General features: G+C 52.0%; 1 protein-coding gene across 11 annotated transcripts in view; it reads left to right on the top strand.

Annotated features, from left to right (window-relative positions):
• Positions 1 to 22291, top strand: part of LOC140717734 (histone acetyltransferase KAT5) — a 48520-nt gene that overhangs the window by 11273 nt on the left and 14956 nt on the right. For 3 of the 11 annotated variants that reach the window (XM_073031445.1, XM_073031444.1, XM_073031443.1), the window contains 4 exons: positions 7453 to 7548; positions 12547 to 12633; positions 18806 to 18883; positions 19797 to 20045. In XM_073031445.1, the coding sequence (XP_072887546.1) occupies positions 7453 to 7548; positions 12547 to 12633; positions 18806 to 18883; positions 19797 to 20045 (510 nt within the window). Of the gene's footprint in view, positions 1 to 1120; positions 1223 to 7452; positions 7549 to 12546; positions 12634 to 18805; positions 18884 to 19796; positions 20046 to 22291 lie in introns of all 11 variants that reach the window. The other 8 variants (XM_073031439.1, XM_073031438.1, XM_073031449.1 and 5 more) reach the window with 5 other exon arrangements.

Raw genomic sequence — 22291 nt, 5'->3', positions numbered from 1 at the left:
CTGCCAGCTCTGTAAACCACGCCCTCTGTTCCCCCATCCCCTCACCTGGATCCACCCATCACCTGCCAGCTCTGTAAACCACGCCCTCTGTTCACCCATCCCCTCACCTGGATCCACCCATCACCTGCCAGCTCTGTAAACCACGCCCTCTGTTCCCCCATTCCCTCACCTGGATCCACCCATCACCTGCCAGCTCTGTAAACCACGCCCTCTGTTCCCCCGTCCCCTCACCTGGATCCACCCATCACCTGCCAGCTCTGTAAACCACGCCCTCTGTTCCCCCGTCCCCTCACCTGGATCCACCCATCACCTGCCAGCTCTGTAAACCACGCCCTCTGTTCCCCCGTCCCCTCACCTGGATCCACCCATCACCTGCCAGCTCTGTAAACCACGCCCTCTGTTCCCCCATCCCCTCACCTGGATCCATCCATCACCTGCCAGCTCTGTAAACCACGCCCTCTGTTCCCCCATCCCCTCACCTGGATCCACCCATCACCTGCCAGCTCTGTAAACCACGCCCTCTGTTCCCCCATCCCCTCACCTGGATCCACCCATCACCTCCCAGCTCTGTAAACCACGCCCTCTGTTCCCCCATCCCCTCACCTGGATCCACCCATCACCTGCCAGCTCTGTAAACCACGCCCTCTGTTCCCCCATCCCCTCACCTGGATCCACCCATCACCTGCCAGCTCTGTAAACCACGCCCTCTGTTCCCCCATCCCCTCACCTGGATCCACCCATCACCTCCCAGCTCTGTAAACCACGCCCTCTGTTCCCCCATCCCCTCACCTGGATCCACCCATCACCTGCCAGCTCTGTACACCATTTTTTTCGCTCTCCTCACCTCCCCTCACCCTTGCACCTGGATCCTCTATTACCTGCTAGTTCTTGCTCTACCTCCTCCCCCCCCCCCCCCCCCACCTTTTTATATTGCGTATCTCCCTGATGAAAGATCTTAACCAGGGCATGTGTCCTTGGCCTGTGCACATTTATGGTCACTGAAGTGCACCCGGGAAGAGTGTGGGGGGTGAAGTGAGGTGTAGTGGCCACCCAGTGGGGGGATGGGCTTTTTACCCGTGGCGTGCGCGCCCCCTAATCTTCTGTGCTTTGCTGTCCCCAGGCATCCTGGGCCGCAGGAAATACTCCCCCCACACACCCGACTCGGGAAGCCCTGCTCCTGACGCAACGTCCCAGCACCCACATTGGGTGGGGTTGGGGGAAGGTGTGTTGTGACGTGCTACACCGCTAATCTTGCTGCTGCTTCTCAGTGCCTCCTCCCCCTCCAGCTGTGCTCGGAACGCTCTAAAAAAGAAATATTTGCTGCTTGGGTTTTGTCAGGGATGGGCTACTGCATTTGTGCCCTTGCACAATTGACCATATTTCATTGGCTGTCAAATTCTTTGGGATGTCCTGAGTTTCGGAAGAATGCTACAGAAACGAGAAACGTTTCCTTTGTAGAATCCCTGTGCGGTGACCACCCTGCCTGCTTAGCCATCCGTTGACGTGTCTCTTGATGGAATGTTTGTTTGGCAGAAAAGAAGTGACCAAACTTTCACACGTAACCCCCGCTTTCTGCAATGTCTTGTCACCAGTCGTATGGAAGTACTTCGCGTTCAGCGGGTTTGCGCCATCTGGTGGCAGGAGGCCAGTGTGGCTTTATGCGGCCGCCGCAATGGGACAACCAGTCTGCTCATAGACCCCAGTTGGGGGGGGGGGGGGGGGCGGGGGTGTCTCCTTGGGCATGTCTGCAGCCGAGAGACGGTAGTGCACAAACGTAGTAGTCTCGCCTGGGCATCATAGTCTCAGCGGCCAGGACTCGGCAAGTACAGATCAGCGAATTTGCAGATGACACCGAGACTGGGGGCGCAGCAGACTGCGAGGAAGGCTACCAAACCTTTGCAGTGGGATCTGGAGCAGCTGGGGAAGTGGGGTGAAAAATGGCAGGTGGAATTTCATGCAGGAAAGTGTGAGGTGTTGCACTTTGGAAGCACAAACCAGGGTAGGACTGGTGAACTGTAGGGCACTGAGGAGTGTGGTAGAACGGGGAGATCTGGGAGTACAGAACCAGAGTTCCTTGAAAGTGGCATTGCAGGTAGATAAAGCTCTTGGCAGATTTGCATTCATAAACCGGAGTTGGAATGAGTACAAGAGATGGGATGTTATGTTGAAGTTGTATAAGATGTTGGTGAGGCCTGATTTGGAGTATTGTGAACAGTTGTACAGCTACCTACAGGAAAAATGTAAACAAGGTTGAAAGAGTACAGAGAAAACTTAGACAGACAGACATACTTTATTGATCCTGAGGGAAATTGGGTTTCGTTACAGTCACACCAACCTAGAATAGTGTAGAAACGTTGTCTCATTTTTTAACTGCATTGCATTTGTGGTTTCTAAATGACAATAAACTGAATCTGAATCTGAAATATAGCAATATAAAACCATAAATAATTAAGGAATAATAAGTAAATTATGCCAAGTGGAAATAAGTCCAGGACCAGCCTATTGGCTCAGGGTGTCTGACACTCCGAGGGAGGAGTTGTAAAGTTTGATGGCCACAGGCAGGAATGACTTCCTATGACGCTCGGTGTTACATCTCGGTGGAATGAGTCTCTGGCTGAATGTACTCCTGTACCTAACCAGTACGTTATGGAGAATGTTGCCAGGTCTGGAGTTATAAGGAAAGATTAAATAGGTTAGGACTTTATTCCTTGGAATGTAGAAGACTGAGAGGAGATTTAATAGAGGTATACAAAATTATACCAAATTATAGGAATAATTTCCAGTAGAAGTGGTAGAGGCAGGTTCGGTATTGTCAGTTAAAGTAAAATTGGATAGGTATATGGACAGGAAAGGAATGGAGGGTTATGGGCTGAGTGCAGGTTGGTGGGACTCGGTGAGAGTAAGTGTTCGGCACGGACTAGAAGGGCCAAGATGGCCTGTTTCCGTGCTGTAATTGTTATGTGGTTAAATACAAGCAGGCCTTTTCCACTGAGGTTGGGTGGGACTGGAGTGAGACGTCAGGTTAAGGGTAAAGATGAAATAGGGGGAACTTCTTCACTCAGAGGGTGGTGAGAGTTTGGAACGAGCTGCCAGCAGAAGTGGTGAATGTGCGTTCGATTTCAAAGTTTAAGAGAAGTTTGGATAGGGACATGGAGGGGAGGGGTACAGAGGGCTGTGGTCCAGCTGTGGATAAATGGGATGAGGCAGAATAACAGTTTGGCACGGGTTTGATGGGCTGAAGGGTCTAGTGCTCTAAGACCTTCGCCCCTGAGTACGAGAGGTCTGAGAATTGGAATCGGGCTCCAGGAGGTTAAGGAGAAAGTCACTCCATGTGTTGCTGAGGGGAGGAATGAGGGAGTGACTATCTGTCGAGGGACTGTATAGGGAGGAACGCCAGAGGGAGGCATCAGTGAGAGAGGGTTGCTCGGGGTAGAAATCCGGCTGAGTCCTATACTGAAGCAGCTTCTCATAGGTGGGACCTAAAGCCATGGTCTCCTGTCCTGTCCAAGATCCCATAAAGCTGTTGAACAAACAGAATGGGAGCTCTCCAGGTGCCCCCAGACCAATGATGTCGCAAAGCAGATCATGCGGTCATTTACTTCTGTTTGCGGGAGCTTGCCGTAATGGATCTCGCTGGGGCAAAGTTTCATGGTGTCTCTGGAACGTACAGTTGCTAGTCTGGTTAGGGTGAGACTGTACAGGCACGGCTCTGGTTATGGTGGTACCACACAGGCAGTGGTTTGGTTACGGTGTAACGTGTAGGCACTGCTCTGGATGAAAATCACAGTCACACTGGCAGTTATATCACAGATTCAGAATGAGGTTTATTGTCACTGACATGTGGAATTTGTTTTGCAACAGCAGTACTGTGCAATACAGAAAAACAGGATAAATGTGTAGTGATTGAACAAGTCATGCAAAAGAGAGCAGAAAGTCGTGAGGTAGCGTTCATGGGTTCAAACAGCATAGAACGTAGAAACCTACAGCACATTACAGGCCCTTCAGCCCACAATGTTGTGCCAACCATGTAACCTACTCTGCCCTACCGCATAGCCCTATTTTTCTAAGCTCCGTGTACCTATCTAAGAGTCTCTTAAAGGACCCTATTGTGTCCGACTCCACCAGCGTCGCTGGCAGTGCATTCCACGCCTCCACCAATCACTGTGTGGAAAACTTAGCTCTGACATCCCCTTGGTACCTAATTCTAAGCACCTTACAACTATGTCCCCTCGTGTTAGCCATTTCAGCCCTGGGAAAAGGACTCTAGTTATCCAGACTTCCTTTCGTCATTCAAACATGCACTGATTAGTTTTTCGCTTTAGTCCTCTGCAGAACGGTTTAAAACCTAACGCTTTAGGATCTGGTTGTCACCGGCAAAGCCAGCAATTATTAGAACGTAGAACATGTACAACACAGTACAGGCTCTTCGCCCACAAGGTCGTGCTGACCCTTTAACCTGCTCTAAGATCAGTCCTGATGAAGGGTCTCAGCCCGAAACATAGACTGTTTACTCTTTTCCATAGATGCTGCCTGGCCTGCTGAGGTCCCCCAGCATTTTGTGTGTGAGATTTGGATTTCCAGCGTCTGCAGGTTTTCTGGTCTTGGGTAGAATAACAGTTCAGCATGTACTAGATGGGCTGAAGGGCAGCGCTCTCTGACGAGTTCACCTGGCACCCTCTCCCCCATCCGCATCTATCTACAATTACGTGGTGTTCCCAGGCGCCATCCACCCACACAGACCGTAGCGTATTGCTGGCGTTCCCTGTGCTTTTGCAACCCTCATCCCTCGTCCTTCTGGCCGATGGAATTGGTGGATTGAGTTTGAGGAGTCCTGGTGAGATTCTGCAGTGCACCCTGTAGATGGGTGCAAACTGTGATGTGGAGGGAAACCTGCAGGGGTGGTGTTCCCCTGCACCTTTCCTGACGACAGCGTCTGTAGGTTTTGGGAGTTATTGTCCAACTCCCCCCCCCCCCCCCCCCCCCAACTCTCTTCTCCTCACTTCCCCCCCCTTTCTTCCATAGTCCACTCTCCCCTCTGATCAGATCCCTCCGTCAGCCCTTTAACTCTTTCACCTATCGCATCCCAGCTGCTTTCTTCATTCCACCCACCTTCCTCCTGCCCCTCACCCCACCTTCCTATTCTGACTTCTGCCCCTCCCCTTACCAATCCTGGTGAAGGGTCTCGGGCCTGAACGTTGACTGTTTATTGCCCTCCGTAGATGCTGCCTGACTGGCAGGGTTTTATTTATGTAGCGACACGGCGCAGAGCAGGCCCTTCCAGCCCAAGGAGCCGCACCCCGCGGCCTACCGATTTAACACAGGGCAATTTACCATGACCGATTAGCCCACTGTGCCAACCGTGGACGGTCAGAGGAGCGCCCGGAGGAAACCCACGGGGAGAATGTGCAAGCTCCTCACAGACAGCGCCGGAGTTGATCTCTGGACTCCGGAACGCCCCAAGCCCACTAGGCTACCGTGTCGCACCGTCCACCATTGTGTGTGCGTCTGTCTGCTCTGTAGATGGTGCACACTGTGTGGAGGATAACTGACAGGTGCCAGACAAGCATGCTGCCTTTCACTTGAGAGGTGTTGCGCATCTTAACTGTTCTCCCTGCACTCTCGGGCCTGCAGAAGGCACCGTGCCCCGATTTCGGAAGTGATTTTATTTTACCAATCATGGTTGTTATCCCTGAGCTGAACCCCTGAACCTGAAGCACCAGTGGACCTGTCCTTTGCTCTTTGACCTGTTTACCAAGAGCCAAAGCATAAAGTCCTGACTCCAGCCAATGTAGCACGCAAGCCTCCAAACCCTACGACAAGGTGGGTGTCCTCTTGGAGGGTCACTGGCAAAGCTAGAGTTTATTGCCTTAGTTCATCTTGAGAGGTTAGACCCTGAACGGCTGCAGACGTAGAGCACTACAGCACAGAAACAGGCCCTTTGGCCTATCTAGTCCATGCCAAATTATTATTCCCATCGTCTTGCAGTTGAACCATAACCCTCCATTCTCCTCCAATCCATGTATTTATCCAATCTTCAAAGTAAGTTTTATTTCTACAGTACATACATACAACCCTGAGGTTTATGTACTCTCATAATAAAATCTCAATCATATACAACCCTAACCCTATCATAAATAGCGAGTGCTACTTGGTCTCTTTGTGCTGGTAAATCTTCTACAAGTCTGTATCGTAAACCCCCATGCACACCGGGGTGCCAGACTCCCAGTTGTCAGGTAAGGCTAGGAAAGCAATCGGTTCCCGGCTCCCGGCTGCTCTCCATTTCAATCCCCTGCCGCCTACCAGTGGCAGAGATGAGGAAAGGGAGTCTCCTCGCTGCCATAACCCGGTCCGGCTCACTCCGGGTGGAAGGCAGAGGCTCAGGGCATGGGTGTCTCTGTGGGGGTAGACGGGTGGGTAGTTCACCAGTGGTTGCCCACCAGCAACCTGCCTATTTAACCCTTACCTAACCTAATCACTGGGCAATGGGCAATTACCAATTTCCAATTCACCCACTAACCGAGATGACTTTGGACTGCGGGAGGAAACTGGAGCACCCGCATAGAACCCACGGGAAGGATTTACAGACTTTCTGACAGACAGCGCTGGAATCGAACTCCAAACCCCGACGTCCCGAGCTGTAATAGTGTCGCACTTTCCGCTACGGCTCCCGTGGCTCCCCGTTCCCCGCCACCTCCCAAGGGCTGTCACCCCGACGGCTCATTGAGTGGCACCACGTAACGCTTTACAGCGCCAGCAACCAGCAGTCGGGGATCATTTCCTGCTGCTCTCTGCAAGGAGTTTGTGAAATTCTCTGTGTGATCGGGCGGGGTTCCTCCCATATTCCAAAGGGATACGGGTTAGGGTTAGTAACGTGTGGGCGTGCTGTGTTGGTGCCAGAAGAATAGCGACACTCGCGGGCTGACCCTAGCGCATCCCGGGACTGCGTTGGTCGTTGACGCAATTATGTAATTGCGTTGTAATTATGTTTTGATGCACGTGTGATGAAAGAGCAAATCTTTTTATCTTTAATTTATCTTGGACAGAAAGGATTAATTCTGTGCTCGAATCTACCCCAGTCGAGTCATACTTATGGCTTTCTGTCATGGGCAGGGGGGTCGGGGTAACAAGTTCTATCTCACTGCCACCACCTTCTCCCCACCCTCACTGAGCCTGTGACCCCTGGAGGTCCCTTTGTCTCGCTGCCCTGTCCTCCCCACCCCTCACCGAGCCTGTCACCCTGGAGGACCTGAGGTGAGGGGTCGCTGCCCTGCCCTCCCCACTACTCTCCTCCTTACCCTATGCCCCTCGCCCTCATGGCAGCCAGGGACTACGAGGTAACGTGCAGAATCCCTGCTGCGGGTGGGAGGGATCCAGGGGAGGTTGCATGGGGCTCGCGAAGTGAACCGCGGGTGTGTGGCCCTCTGAGTGAGAAATGCTGCCTTTCCCTTGCAGAAAAGGAAGTTGGAGGCCGTCTCGCTCGCCACCCAGTGCTCCCCGGTGACCCCCGTCACAGCTGCCTCGGAGATCCCGACGCCCGTCTACGCACAGGTGAGTCTTCCGTGCCTGGCTCCTGGGGAGAGGCTGTTCATCAAACAATCACCAGCAGAACACACAAAATGCGGGAGGAACTCAGCAGGTCGGTGGTGTCTGTGGAACCAGTCTCGCCGTTTCGGGTCAGGACTCTCCATCGGGACTGGAGAGGAAGGGGGAGGAAGTCTGAATTAGAAGGTGGTGGGGAGGGGAAGGAATACGAGGTGGCAGGTGATAGGTGAGACCAGGTGGGTGGGTAAATAAAGTAAGAAGCTGGGAGGTGATAGGTGGAAGAGGTAAAGGGCTGAAGAAGAAGGAATCTGATTGGAGAGGAGAGTGGACTGGGGGAGAAAGGAAAGGAGGAGGGGAACCAGAGGGAGGTGATGGCCAGGTGAAGAGAGGCGAAGAATTGAGAGGAGAACCAGAAGGGAAAGTGATAGAAGGGGAAATTTTCCATAATTTCTCCCTACCCCCCCCTTCACGGTTTTAGGCCTTTCAATATTCAGTTGGTTTCAATGAGATCACCCCCCCCCCGCATTCTTTTAAACTCTTGTTCTGAAACTGGCGCAGAATCAATTTAATAAGAAACTACAAAGGCTTTTAAAGTTCAAAGTAAATTTGTTATCAAAGTACAGGTATGTTGCCATGTACAACCCTGAGGTTCATTTTCATGTGGGCGTACTCAGCAAATCTGTAGAATAACCATAAAGAATGGATGAAAGACCTTGTTTTCCTGTATGTACTATAGACTAATACAGCATTGGGAAACAGGCTCTTTAACCCATTCGGTCCGTGTCGAACAATGCGCCCACCTGAGCCAGTCCCAGTTGCCCGTGTTTGGCCTATATACCCCTCTACATCAGGGGGGTTCCCAATGCCATTGGAGCCTTGCCATGAACCGAAGGTATCTGTTGACCGCAGGTTGGGAATCCCCTAAATCTTTCCTATTCACGGACCTGTCCAAAGTATAGTGAAAAGCCATAAAATTACTATAAATTACAAAAACAGTATAATAAACCGCCCCCCCCCCCCCCCCCGGAAGAACCAGGTAGTGTTCACGACTGTCTGGAAATCTGATGGTGGAGCGGAAGATGCTGTTCCTGAATTGTTGAGCCTGGGCTTCAGGGTCCTATACTTCCTCCCTGATGGGAGGAGTGAGAAGAGGGCCCTCCTTGGATTTTGTGGGTCCCGAGTGAGTGACCCCGGCTTCTCGAGGCACTGCCCCTTGAAGGTGTCCTTGGCGGCGGGGAGCGTTGTAACCCTGACGGAGCTGGCTGGGCCTACAACCCTCTGCAGCCTCTTGCAGTCCTGCGTTTTGGAGCCTCCGGACTAGATGGCAATGCCGCCAGTCAGATGTACCTGTACGGACACTCGTACGAGTCTTTGGCGATATAGCGGTCGTCCTCAAACCCCTGATGAACGGTAGAGTTCTCAAGCAGGCATATTAGAAATCTCTCCGGTTGTAAACTTCCACAGATTTTCCTTCTGGATTACACAAGTTGACAGGGTGGTAAAGAAGGCATATGGCGTGGAGACCCTCTGTGGTGGGGTCGGCCAACGATGCTGCATCCTACATTCAGTTGATAGGCAAGCTGTTGCCCGTTCAGCAGACTCCCCCTCTTCACTGATGAGCCCAAAGGAACGGCAGAGACCAGCGGCGTCGCAGGAGTTGCCGGTCAGCGTTGAACTCAGTGTAGGACTGCCTCAGGGACTCCAGCTCCCGATTTTTCCCTTGGAGTTTACTGCCAAAGCCTTCCCCGTGAGTTTGTAGAGCCGTGAGGCAGTGGAGGATTGAAGTCAGAGTTTTCCTCCTCCTAGATGAGTCGGCATCTACAGCCGAGAGTCCCATCTGCCCGAATTTTAAGGCGCCAGTAACCCGCCTTTGCCCCTTCTCCTGTCAGTAGAAACGGTTCTGCCAGGCTTAGTAGCTAAGCCGCATGCAAAGGTCAGGAGCTGGACTTGGTTGTCAGAGGCTGTTTGAGATGCATGCCATTGGGAGCATTTAATAGATAGTGGGAGCTTATTCCTACTACCCCTCCTGCTACACCCCCACCGGCAATAACAACCTTAAGGAACTGCATATGGCACACTTGTCTTAAATAGTCAAGGGGTTGAGTTCCAGAGTTGGGAAGATATGTTGCTACTTTATAAACCTCTAATTGGGCTGCATCTGGAGCATTGCATTCATTTCCGGTCACCCCGTTACAGGAAGGACATTGAGGCTTTGGGGAGGGTGCAGAGGAGGTCCTCCAGGGCACTGACTGGGTCAGTGGGCATGAGCTGTAAGGAGAGATTGGACAATCTTGGGGCTAGTTTTGTCTGGAGCAGCAGGGGCTGAGCGGAGGCTGGGAGAGGTTTGTGAGATGGAGCAGACATTGAGTTTCTTTTTCCCAGGGTTGAAATGTCCAATGCCAGGTGGGGGGGGGGGGAATAACCCAAAGGAGACAGGTGTAAGAGTGGTGGGTGGCTGGAATGAGCGGCCGATTGTGGTGGTGGAGGCAGATACATGGTTAAGACGTTTATAGGTAGGCACATGAATGGACAGAGGATGAAGGGAATGAATATTGTGTTGGCAAAGCGGTTTAGTTGGGCGTTTTCATGGTGGAATAGTGCTTAGCGTAGTGCTTTAAAAGTTCAAAGTAAATTTATTATCAAAGTACATATACGTTCATCGTATACAACCCTGAGATTCATTTTCTTGCGGGCGTACCCTCATTGATTCTATATAATAATAACCATAACAGAATCAGTAAAAGATCTCCCAGCTAGGGTGTTCAACCAGTGTGCAGAAGACAATAAACTCTGCAAATTCAAAAGGAAGAGATCATAATAAAAAATAAATAAAGAAGCAATAAATATCAAGAACATGAGATGAAGAGTCCTTGAAAGTGAATCCATAGGTTGTGGGAATAGTTGAGTGCAGTTATCTCCTCTGGTTAAAGAGCCTGATGGTTGAGGGGTGATAACCGTTCCTGAACCGGGTGGTGCAAGTCCTGAGGCTCCTGTACCTCCTTCCTGATGGCAGCAGTGAGAAGAGAGCATGACTTGGGCAGTGGGGGTCCCTGATGATGGATGCTGCTTTCCTGCGACAGCGTTTCATGTAGATATACTCGGTGGTTGGGCGGGGGGCTTTACCCATGATGGACTGGACGAAATCCACGACTTTTTGTAGGACATTTCATTCGCGGGTATTGGTGTTTCCATCTCAGACTGCGAGGCAGCCAGGCAATATACTCTCCACATCTAGAGAAATTTGTCAAACTTCTAGATGTCATGTCGATTCTCTGCAAACTCCTAAGGAAGTAGAGGTGTTGACATCTTTTCTTCATAATTGCACTTGGCTGCTGGACCCAGGACAGGCCCTCTGAAATGATAATAGCCAGGAATTTTAATTCTGCAGCGTCAGAGATTGCGACTAAAGTTCAATTCCCTCTGCTGTTTGTAAGGAGTTTGTACGTTCTCCTGGTGACCGTGTGGGATTCTTCTGGGTGCTTTCATTTCCTGCCACATTCCAGAGTCGTACGGGTTTGTGTTAGTGAGCAGTGGACGTGTTATGTTGGCGCCAGATGCGTGGTGGTACTTGCAGACTGACCCCAGGACAATCCACAGACTCGGTTGGTCCTTGATGCAAGCGACGCATTTCGCTGTATGTTTTGATAATATCTCTACTTTAGTTCAGCACAACATTGTGGGCCGAAGGGCCTATTCACATAAAAACCATCAGAAATAGAAGCAGGAGTAACCAATCTGGCCTGTTGAGCCTGCTCCGCCATTTAATAAGATCATGTCTGATCTGGCCATGGACTCGTCTCCACCTACCTGCCTTTTCCCCGTAACCCTTCACTCCCCTATTCCTGTTACTGTACTGTACTGGTCTTTGGTTAAAAGAAATGTACGGAGAAGGAAAGTTAGACATTTGAAACCGAAGACTTGTGGCTCTCTGTCTCATCAAAAAAAAATACTGCTCAAATCTATGGGGGATAATTTAAAGAAACACACTGGAATCCCTTGGATCTTTTGAAGACAGCACGTGGTCTAAAGAATTACTGATCGAGGAGATAATGTCGGCTCAGGTATATTTCAGAGTCAGAATCAGGTTTATTGTCTCTGACACATCTACCTATAAAGTGCAGAACAGTACGTTCTGGTCCAACGAGCCACACTGCCCAGCGACCCTAACCCTGGCCTAATCACAGGCCAATTAACCTACTAACCACCACGTCTCTGGACTGTGGGAGGAAACGCACGCCTTCACCGGGAGAACGTGCAAACTTCTGATCTCTGACGCCCCGAGCTGTAATGGTGCCGCGCTAACGGTTCTGCCACTGTGGCATGATTTTTTTTGTTTCAGGCAGCAGTACAGTGCAATACATTTTTTAAAAAACCTATAAATTGCAGAAGAAATATAAATCAGAAGTGCGAAAAGAGAGCAGAAATATAATCAGAATTTGATCTCGCGATCACAGTGCTGGATTCGATCCTGTAATCGGAGTACCTGATGGCGAATCGGACAACGGGGCAGGCAGAGTGAGGTTAAAGGGCGGTCAGCAATCGTGGCTAGGATTTATCTATTCACTTAGCGGAATAGAGCGGAGTAGGACCTACCAGCCCTTCGAGCTGCACAGCCACAGCAATCCTCGACAGCCCCGAGTTACCCCTAGCCTAATGGTAGGACAATTTACAATGACCAGCTAGCCTACCCGGTACATCTTTGGACTGTGGGAGGAAACTGGTGCAGGAAGTACGGAGATTCCTTATAGAACATCTCCGGAATTGCGCTACCCATGCACCCATCAATCAGGCGAGTCCCTCCACTTGGTCAACCAGGATGTCCGATCGGCTGTGACTGGGCACCCAGGGAGCACTGGCACACAGTTAGCGAGGATTTATATGGAGCAATTTAAGTGATCTAATTAGTTTAAGTGATTTATAATAGCATTAAATGCATTGGTAGTGTTTGTAGAAATTGTAACGTGCAATCTGTATAAATTACTTATACAAGTCTGACTCTAAAAGACTCAGGAGCCTCAGGACCCACACCACCAGGAATCAGGAACGGTCACTATCCCTCAACCATCAGGCGTTGAATCAGAGGGGTTAATGGTAGGTAAAGCCCTCCCCATCATTGACCACATCGACACGAAACACTGTCACAGGAAAGCAGCATCCAGTTAACACAAGTAAAGGAAAAGATTTGGGAAAGGGGAAAAATATTAAAAAATTAAGTAAATATAAGTACATAGGGATTGGATAATTATGTTTGGGGGTGGGAGCAAACATGAACCAGTTAGGATATAAAATCCTACAATGGTAGTTACATAGGGTTACATATAATATTTTGGACCAGAAGTAATGGTTCAGAAGAGATACATGGAAGTTATTATTAATCCACTATTATTACTATTTTTCTTAACAAATTATTGTCATTGCTTAGTCTGATAGGGTGGAATTACAACTACACATAATTATCTATTTAAAAGTGCCTTATTACTTTTCATATTATCTCAATGTGTACTTATGAATGTATAAAAAATTATAGATTAAAATTCAATTTAAAAAAAAAGGAAAGCAACATCCATCATCAGGGACCCCCACCGCCCCAGGCCGTGCTCTCTTCTCACTGCTGCCGCCATCAGGGACCCCCACCACCCAGGCCGTGCTCTCTTCTCACTGCTGTCATCAGGGACCCCCACCATCCAGGCCGTGCTCTCTTCTCACTGCTGCCATCAGGGACCCCCACCACCCAGGCCGTGCTCTCTTCTCACTGCTGTCATCAGGGACCCCACCACCCAGGCCGTGCTCTCTTCTCACTGCTGTCATCAGGGACCCCACCACCCAGGCCGTGCTCTCTTCTCACTGCTGCCATCAGGGACCCCCACCACCCAGGCCGTGCTCTCTTCTCACTGCTGTCATCAGGGACCCCCACCATCCAGGCCGTGCTCTCTTCTCACTGCTGCCATCAGGGACCCCCACCACCCAGGCCGTGCTCTCTTCTCACTGCTGCCATCAGGGACCCCCCACCACCCAGGCCGTGCTCTCTTCTCACTGCTGTCATCAGGGACCCCACCACCCAGGCCGTGCTCTCTTCTCACTGCTGCCATCAGGGACCCCCACCACCCAGGCCGTGCTCTCTTCTCACTGCTGTCATCAGGGACCCCCACCACCCAGGCCGTGCTCTCTTCTCACTGCTGCCATCAGGGACCCCCACCACCCAGGCCGTGCTCTCTTCTCACTGCTGTCATCAGGGACCCCACCACCCAGGCCGTGCTCTCTTCTCACTGCTGCCGCCATCAGGGACCCCCCACCACCCAGGCCGTGCTCTCTTCTCACTGCTGCCATCAGGGACCCCCCACCACCCAGGCCGTGCTCTCTTCTCACTGCTGTCATCAGGGACCCTCACCACCCAGGCCGTGCTCTCTTCTCACTGCCGCCATCAGGGACCCCCACCACCCAGGCCGTGCTCTCTTCTCACTGCTGTCATCAGGGACCCCCACCACCCAGGCCGTGCTCTCTTCTCACTGCTGCCATCAGGGACCCCCACCACCCAGGCCGTGCTCTCTTCTCACTGCTGCCGCCATCAGGGACCCCCCACCACCCAGGCCATGCTCTCTTCTCACTGCTGCTGCCATCAGGGACCCCCACCACCCAGGCCGTGCTCTCTTCTCACTGCTGCCATCAGGGACCCCCACCATCCAGGCCGTGCTCTCTTCTCACTGCTGTCATCAGGGACCCCCACCACCCAGGCCGTGCTCTCTTCTCACTGCTGCCGCCAACAGGGACCCCCCACCACCCAGGCCATGCTCTCTTCTCACTGCTGTCATCAGGGACCCCCACCACCCAGGCCGTGCTCTCTACTCACTGCTGTCATCAGGGACCCCCACCACCCAGGCCGTGCTCTCTTCTCGCTGCCGCCATCAGGGACCCCCACCACCCAGGCCGTGCTCTCTTCTCACTGCTGCCATCAGGGACCCCCACCATCCAGGCCGTGCTCTCTTCTCGCTGCCCGCCATCAGGGACCCTCACCACCCAGGCCGTGCTCTCTTCTCACTGCTGTCATCAGGGACCCCCACCACCCAGGCCATGCTCTCTTCTCACTGCCGTCATCAGGGACCCCCACCACCCAGGCCGTGCTCTCTTCTCACTGCCGCCATCAGGGACCCTCACCACCCAGGCCGTGCTCTCTTCTCACTGCCGTCATCAGGGACCCCCACCACCCAGGCCATGCTCTCTTCTCACTGCTGTCATCAGGGACCCCCCACCACCCAGGCCATGCTCCCTTCTCACTGCCGTCATCAGGGACCCCCACCACCCAGGCCATGCTCCCTTCTCACTGCCGTCATCAGGGACCCCCACCACCCAGGCCATGCTCCCTTCTCACTGCCGTCATCAGGGACCCCCACCACCCAGGCCGTGCTCTCTTCTCGCTGCTGTCATCAGGGACCCCCACCACCCAGGCCATGCTCTCTTCTCACTGCTGTCATCAGGGACCCCCCGACACCCAGACCGTGCTCTCTTCTCACTGCTGTCATCAGAGACCCCCACCACCCAGGCCGTGCTCTCTTCTCACTGCTGCCGCCATCAGGGACCCTCACCACCCAGGCCATGCTCTCTTCTCACTGCTGCCATCAGGGACCCCCACCACCCAGGCCATGCTCTCTTCTCACTGCTGCCATCAGGGACCCCCACCACCCAGGCCGTGCTCTCTTCTCACTGCTGTCATCAGGGACCCCCACCACCCAGGCCGTGCTCTCTTCTCGCTGCTGTCATCAGGGACCCCCACCACCCAGGCCATGCTCTCTTCTCACTGCTGTCATCAGGGACCCCCACCACCCAGGCCATGCTCTCTTCTCGCTGCTGTCATCAGGGACCCCCACCACCCAGGCCGTGCTCTCTTCTCACTGCTGTCATCAGGGACCCCCACCACCCAGGCCATGCTCTCTTCTCACTGCTGTCATCGGGGACCCCCACCACCCGGGCCGTGCTCTCTTCTCACTGCTGTCATCGGGGACCCTCACCACCCAGGCCGTGCTCTCTTCTCACTGCTGTCATCAGGGACCCCCCACCACCCAGGCCGTGCTCTCTTCTCACTGCCGCCATCAGGGACCCCCACCACCCGGGCCGTGCTCTCTTCTCACTGCTGTCATCAGGGACCCTCACCACCCAGGCCATGCTCTCTTCTCACTGCTGTCATCAGGGACCCCCACCATCCAGGCCGTGCTCTCTTCTCACTGCTGCCGCCATCAGGGACCCCCACCACCCAGGCCGTGCTCTCTTCTCACTGCTGTCATCAGGGACCCTCACCACCCAGGCCGTGCTCTCTTCTCACTGCTGCCATCAGGGACCCCCCACCACCCAGGCCGTGCTCTCTTCTCACTGCTGCCATCAGGGACCCCCACCACCCAGGCCGTGCTCTCTTCCCACTGCTGCCATCAGGTAGAAGGTACAGGAGCCTCAGGACTCAGGTTCAGGAACAGTTGCTATCCCTCAACCATCAAGGATAACTTCACTCACCTGAACATTAAAATGTTCCTGTTAAGTATGGACTCACTTTCAGAAACTTCCCATCTCATCTTCTCGATACTTATTGCTTATTGATTGGCTGTATTTTCATAGTCCGCTGCCTGTTGCACATTGGTTGTTTGTCAGTCCTGGTGGGTGCGGTCTTCCATTGATTTGTAGACCCGATGTAGATTGGGAGATTGCTTCACCAAGCACCTATGATCTGCCAGCCAGGAAAAGTGGGATCACCCAGTGGCCGCCCGATTTAATTCCCCTTTCCATTTCCATTCCAACACGTCAGTCCATGGCCTCTCTACTGTTGCGATGAGGGTTGGAGGATCAACACCTTATTTTCCATCTGGGTTGCCTCCAACCAGATGGTGAAGATCAATTTGTCAAACCTCCGGTAATGCCCTTCCCACCACCCCTTCACCATTCCCCATCCCCTCCTCCTTCTCTCACCTTCAGATTCCCCCTTCTCCAGCCCTGTATCTCTTCTACCAATCAACTTCCCAGCTCTTTACCTCAACCCTTCTGCCCCCCCCCCCCCCATCCCCTCCGGGTTTCACCTGTCACCTTGTGGCTCTTCCTCCCCTCCCCTCACCTTCTTACTCCGGCTCCTCATCTTCTTTCCTCCGGTCCCGACGAAGGGTCTCGGCCCCAAACGTCGACTCTCTTCCACAGAGGCTGCCTGGTCTGCCGAGTTCCTCCGGCATCTTGTGCATGCTGTTTCATTGATTCCGTTGTGTTTACTGTGAATGCCTGCAAGAAAGGGGTGACAGCCACCTTTCAAGTCAGTCGAGTCAAGTTTATTGTCCTTTAACTATACAGATGTATAGCGTTAAAAGAGACAACGCTGAACGAGGTGTAAAGCACAGTATTACACGTAACACTCTGAGTCTGAGGTCCCTGTCGGTCGGAGTTGACCATGGATATTTCATCCTAGCTATCTAGATACGTAATCCAGGGCAGCATGTTTCCCATGTAGCAGGCTCCTCTCCACGCACCTGATGGAAGGTCAGAGACCAATACAGTTCGGCACCAGCAACGTCGCAGGAGTTGCCAGTCAGCATTGAATTCAACATAGGACTGTCTTGGGGACTCCAGCTCCGGATTTTCCCCCTTGGGTTCAATCCCAAAGCATTCCCCATGAGTGGGTGAAACCACAAGGCAGTGGAGATTTCAGATCAGAGTTTTCCGTCTCCTAGATGAGCTGCCAACCGCCCCATCTGTCGGAAGAGACTGTTTTTAAGGTGCTGGTAACCCACCTCTGCCCCTCCTCCTGTCGGTAGAAACAGTCCCACCGGGCTCAGTAGCTAAGCCACTGGGCTTGGTTGTCAGAGGCTATTTGAGACGCACGCCATTGGGAACATTTAATAGGTAGCGGGAGCTTGTCCCCGCCACCACCTCCAGCTGTAACGACCTTAAGGAACCAAGATATTGTGAGGTGCAGAACAGATTAACCAGTGACACTTTGAAGGCGAAGTGGCAGGGAGTGCAGAATCCTAATGGCCCGAGGGAGGAAATTTACTTTTAACTTTGAACTTTGGCTGAAAAAATTTGTTTGGTGCGTTGCTCAAGAATCCCAGCATCTACAGAGTTAATGATTTCCCACTCCCCCTTTGCTTCCTCCCTACAGCCCTGTAACAATTTCCCTTTAAACCCCCCCACAGTTACCCAGAATAATCTCATGACTGGAAGGGTCAGCGTGTGAGGAGCGATTGATGGCTCTGGGGCTGTACTTGCTGGAGTTTAGCGGAATGAGGGGGCGGGAAGAGCTCATTGAAACTTGTCAGATATTTAAAGGCCTTGATAGAGTGGACATGGAGAGGATGTTTTCTGTAGTTGGGGGAGTCTAGGACCAGAGGACACAGACTCAGAACAGAAAGATGTCCTTTTAGAACAGAGATGAGGAGGAATTAGCCAGAGGGTGTTCATTCCCACAGACTTCTGTAGAAACATAGAAAATCTACAGCACAATACAGGTCCTTCGGCCCACAAAGTTGTGCTGAACATGTCCCTACCTTAGACATTACTAGGCTTAAAATTACTAGACATTACTAGGCTTAAAAATATAGGCATAACTATAGCCCTCTATTTTTCTAAGCTCCATGTACCTATTCAAAAATCTCTTAAAGGACCCTATTGTATCCGTCTCCACCACCGTTGCTGGCAGCCCATCCCATTCATGCAGAGGCCAAATCATTGTGTATATTTAAAGCGGAGTTTGATAGGGTCTTGATTAGTCAGGGGCATCAAAGGTTACGGGGGAGAAGGCAGGAGAATGGGGTTGGGAGGGATAATGAGTCAGTCGTGATGGAATAGTGGAGCAGACTCGATGAACCAGATGGCCTAATATTGCTCCTAAATGGTATCTTATGGTATTAGACATGGTTGTGTAGTGGTTAGCATGACACTTTACAATACCAGTGACCTGGGTTCAATTCCCACTGCTGCCTGTGATGAGTTTGTACGTTCTCCCTGTGACCACATGGGTTTCCTCCGGCTGCTCTGGTTTCTTCTCACGGTCCAGAGAGGAGGTACCGGTTGGTAGTTTAATTGGTCATTGTAAATTGTCCCGTGACTAGGCTCAGATTAAATCAGGAGATTTGTGGCTGGTGTGGCTCAAAGGGCCAGAAGGGGCTAATCCGTGTTGTATCTCAATAAAAAGTAAAATAAACTCGGATCCCCGGTCGCATGTTGTTTGAGCGCTCCTCGACGGTGAGTCTGGGACAGCTGGGTAATGTCTGACTTGCGATTGTTCCTTTCCTTCCAGCAGAATGGTTCCGCCAGGAGGCCGGTTTCCGTGGGGGCGGGGAGGAAGAGGAAGGCCAACTGCCTGGGCACCGACGAGGTAAAGCTATCCATTTGCCGCCTCCTCCCTCGTCGCTCGCGGGGCAGCGGCGTCCCAGAGTCCCATTCCCGGGGCAAGCTGGTCCCACGCCGGTGCTGCGGGAGGGGCGGCGAGGAGGGAATATTGCACTGTGGCAGGGGAGGCAAGGGGGCAATGGGGGGGTGGGGGAGAGTGCCACACTGTGGAAGAGACGGTGAGGAGGGAGTGTTATACTGTGGCTGGGAAATGGGTGCGTAGTTTGGGAGGGGCAGTGAGGAGCGAGCACCACAGTAGAGGAGGAGTGGTGAGGAGGGAGCGCCGCGCCACAGGACTGGTGAGGATAGTGTGTTGTACTGTGGGAGAGGAAATGAGGAGGGAGTGTTGACTGCGAGAAGAGGGCGCTGAGATACAGGAGGAGTGGCGAGGAGGGAGTGCCGTGCAGAGGGGCGATGAGGACAGAGCCCTGCACTGTGGGAGGAGTGGTGAAGAAAGAGGTCCGTGGCGCGGGAGGATGGACGAGGGGGTAATGCTGTGGGAGGGGCTGGGGACAGTCTGAAAGTATCACCTTGTTTCTGGCGCCAACAGCCGCATCTCTGCAGCTTCTTGTGGTCACGGGCAGAGCTGTTGCCGTAACAAGCCGTGGGTTGGTAGGTTGGAGATTGGATCCAGGCACAGACCATCTCAGGCCTGCCTGTCTCGCTCCTCTGTCACCAGTTTTGGGTTCTCCCCCACCCTTCCACCGTCTCGTGATGTCACAGTGATGCCGCAACGTGTCTGATGACATCATGGAGCGTTTAACTGCCTCCCGCCTCCAACTGTCCCGCACAGAACTAAAACCAGCATGGACCGTCCCGCACCCTGGTAACCCCTCCCAGAGCAGTCAGGGAAAGTGTGGGCTCCTCTCCTCCCCTCACGCCCTCCCTCCCTTCTGCAGGACTCGCAGGACAGCTCGGACGGGATCCCCTCGGCCCCGCGGATGACGGGGAGCCTGGTGTCGGACAGGAGCCACGATGACATCGTCACTCGGATGAAGAACATAGAGTGCATCGAGCTGGGCCGACACCGCCTCAAGCCCTGGTACTTCTCCCCGTACCCTCAGGAGCTGACGTCACTCCCTGTCCTCTACCTCTGCGAGTTCTGTCTGAAGTATCTAAAGAGCCTCAAGTGCCTGCAGAGGCACCTGGTGAGTGGATGGGTGAAGCCCTGGGGTCTCCGATGGTTGTCTTGGTGAAGGGTCTTTGCCTGAATCTACTCCTTTCTGTAGATGCTGCTCGACCTGCTGAGTTCCTCCAGCATTTTATGCATGTTCCCCGAGCTCACTCAGCCTATCCCCTCTGTAATCCAGGCAGCAACCTGGTCATCCTATAATGGAGGCAACCAGAACTGAACACAATACCTCAATTGTTGCTTAACCAGAATTTTGTTGAGCTGCAACGTTACCTCGCGACTCTTGAACTCGTTGCTCCCACCCCCACCCGATTAATGAAGTCAGCACACCATATGCCTTCTTAACCACCCTATCAACAGTGTGCAATTGCCACAAATTTGTTCTCTCTAAATTTTGTATAGACTGCTGCGTCGTCTATAATATTAATGTAGTCGTACCTTCCTTATTGCTCAGTTCCACCCATAACACCTCACTAGACAAGTTCTCCAGCCTGTCCTGACATAGCACTACCGTGACATTTTCCGACTAGTAACACGACCCCTCTCGCACCGTCGCGTCTAAAACGACGGGAACCCCGGAATATTGATCTGGTCCTCCAGCAACCAAGTCTCACAAATGGCTACAACATCATTGTGGTGTTCTCATTCAGGTGTGAGAACTCTGAACTAAACACCGAGGTAAATCGTAGTCAATGAAGCAAGATTGCAGTAAGATTAACCGTTTACTGTTCACTCTGCCACATTAACGTATGGTGAAAACTTGATAAAACAATACAAAATATATACAATATTTGTTTCCTTCTTGACATCACATTTACATCATAAATACTTGTAAAAGTAAAACTACAAACTATATTACATTAAACTCTCATACAGTCAGAATCTACCTACGCCATCGACTGGCTTTAAATACACTTCAACACAAACAAACCGTAACTCTTTCAATAACAAGGAACATACAGTAAACTTTATCAACCGTTTAACAGAATCAGCGTTAACATTTTTACTTCAACATATTGACTGTCTTATGAACTTACGGCGTTGCTTCTATGATGTTTCTTAGTGCGTAGAATGAAAACTTTTCTCGTGCTGATCCTGCACACACAAACCCCCTCCTTCCCATTTCTCCAAACCGGTATTTTCCCACAAGACGCGGCGAAACCTGGTGTGACGTCATCGCATGCCGCGATACATCACGGACAACGAATTTACTTTCAACAACCTTAACTTTAACTAGAAAACAATTACAAATGAATTACTAAAGGGAAAATGTAATAAGCTAAATGAATGCCTTAAAGGCAACATAATCATAATTCCAGTTGTTGATCCATGCCCTGAGCTCATCTGCCTTTCCTCCAATACTTCTTGTATTGAAATATACGCAGCTCAGGACATCAGTCGCACCTTTTGATTCCCGACTTTGTCTCAGAAATTAACAACATGTGTCTCCACAACCTCCCCACTGTCTGTTCTGGTACCCATCTCCCTGAAACTGTAGTTTAAGCTGCACTCCCCCCCCCCCCCCCCCACCCTGGTACAGTACCAGTAAACCTTCCTGCAGTATTAGTCCCCCTCCAGTTTACATGCAAACCACCTCTTTTGTACAGGTCCCACCTTCCCTGGAACCCAGTGATCCAAAATTCTGAAGTTCTCCCTCCAACAGCTGCGTGTTAAACTGTATGATCTTCCTATTTCTGGCCTCACTAGCATTGTGGCACGGGTAGCACTTCTACGATCACAACCCTGGTGGTCCTGTCCTTTAACTTAGTACCTAACTTCCTGAACTCACTTTGCAGAACCTCGTCCCTCTTTCTACCTGTGTCATTGGTACCTATATGGACCACGACCTCTGGTCTCTCCCCTTCCCACTTAAGAATGTTGAAGTCTCTATCCGAGATGTCTGGGACCCTGGCACGTACCAATCCGGGAATCTCGTTCTCGTCCATGGGACCTCCTTTCTGTTCCCTTGACTAATGAATTCCCCTATCACCATAGCTCGCCTCTTCTCCCCCCTTTCTTCCTGAGTCACTGTCTCAGTGCCAGACCTTTCTCTACTAGGTCATCCCCTACCAACAGTATCTAAAGTGATATATCTGTTGTGGAGGGGGATGACCACAGGGGTACTCTGTGCTGGCTCCTTAACCCCTTCCCCTTCCTGACTGTCACCCAGTTTCCCGTGTTCTGCAGCTTGGGTGTAACTACCTCCCTATTTGTCCTATCTGTCACCCTCTCCGCCTCCCGAATGATCCGGAGTTCATCCAG

Source organism: Hemitrygon akajei, chromosome 28 (assembly GCF_048418815.1).
Source record: "Hemitrygon akajei chromosome 28, sHemAka1.3, whole genome shotgun sequence".
In the NCBI taxonomy this organism is placed as follows: domain Eukaryota; kingdom Metazoa; phylum Chordata; class Chondrichthyes; order Myliobatiformes; family Dasyatidae; genus Hemitrygon; species Hemitrygon akajei.
The sequence above is the reverse complement of the archived record's forward strand: the minus strand, read 5'-3'. Positions and strand labels throughout refer to the sequence as shown.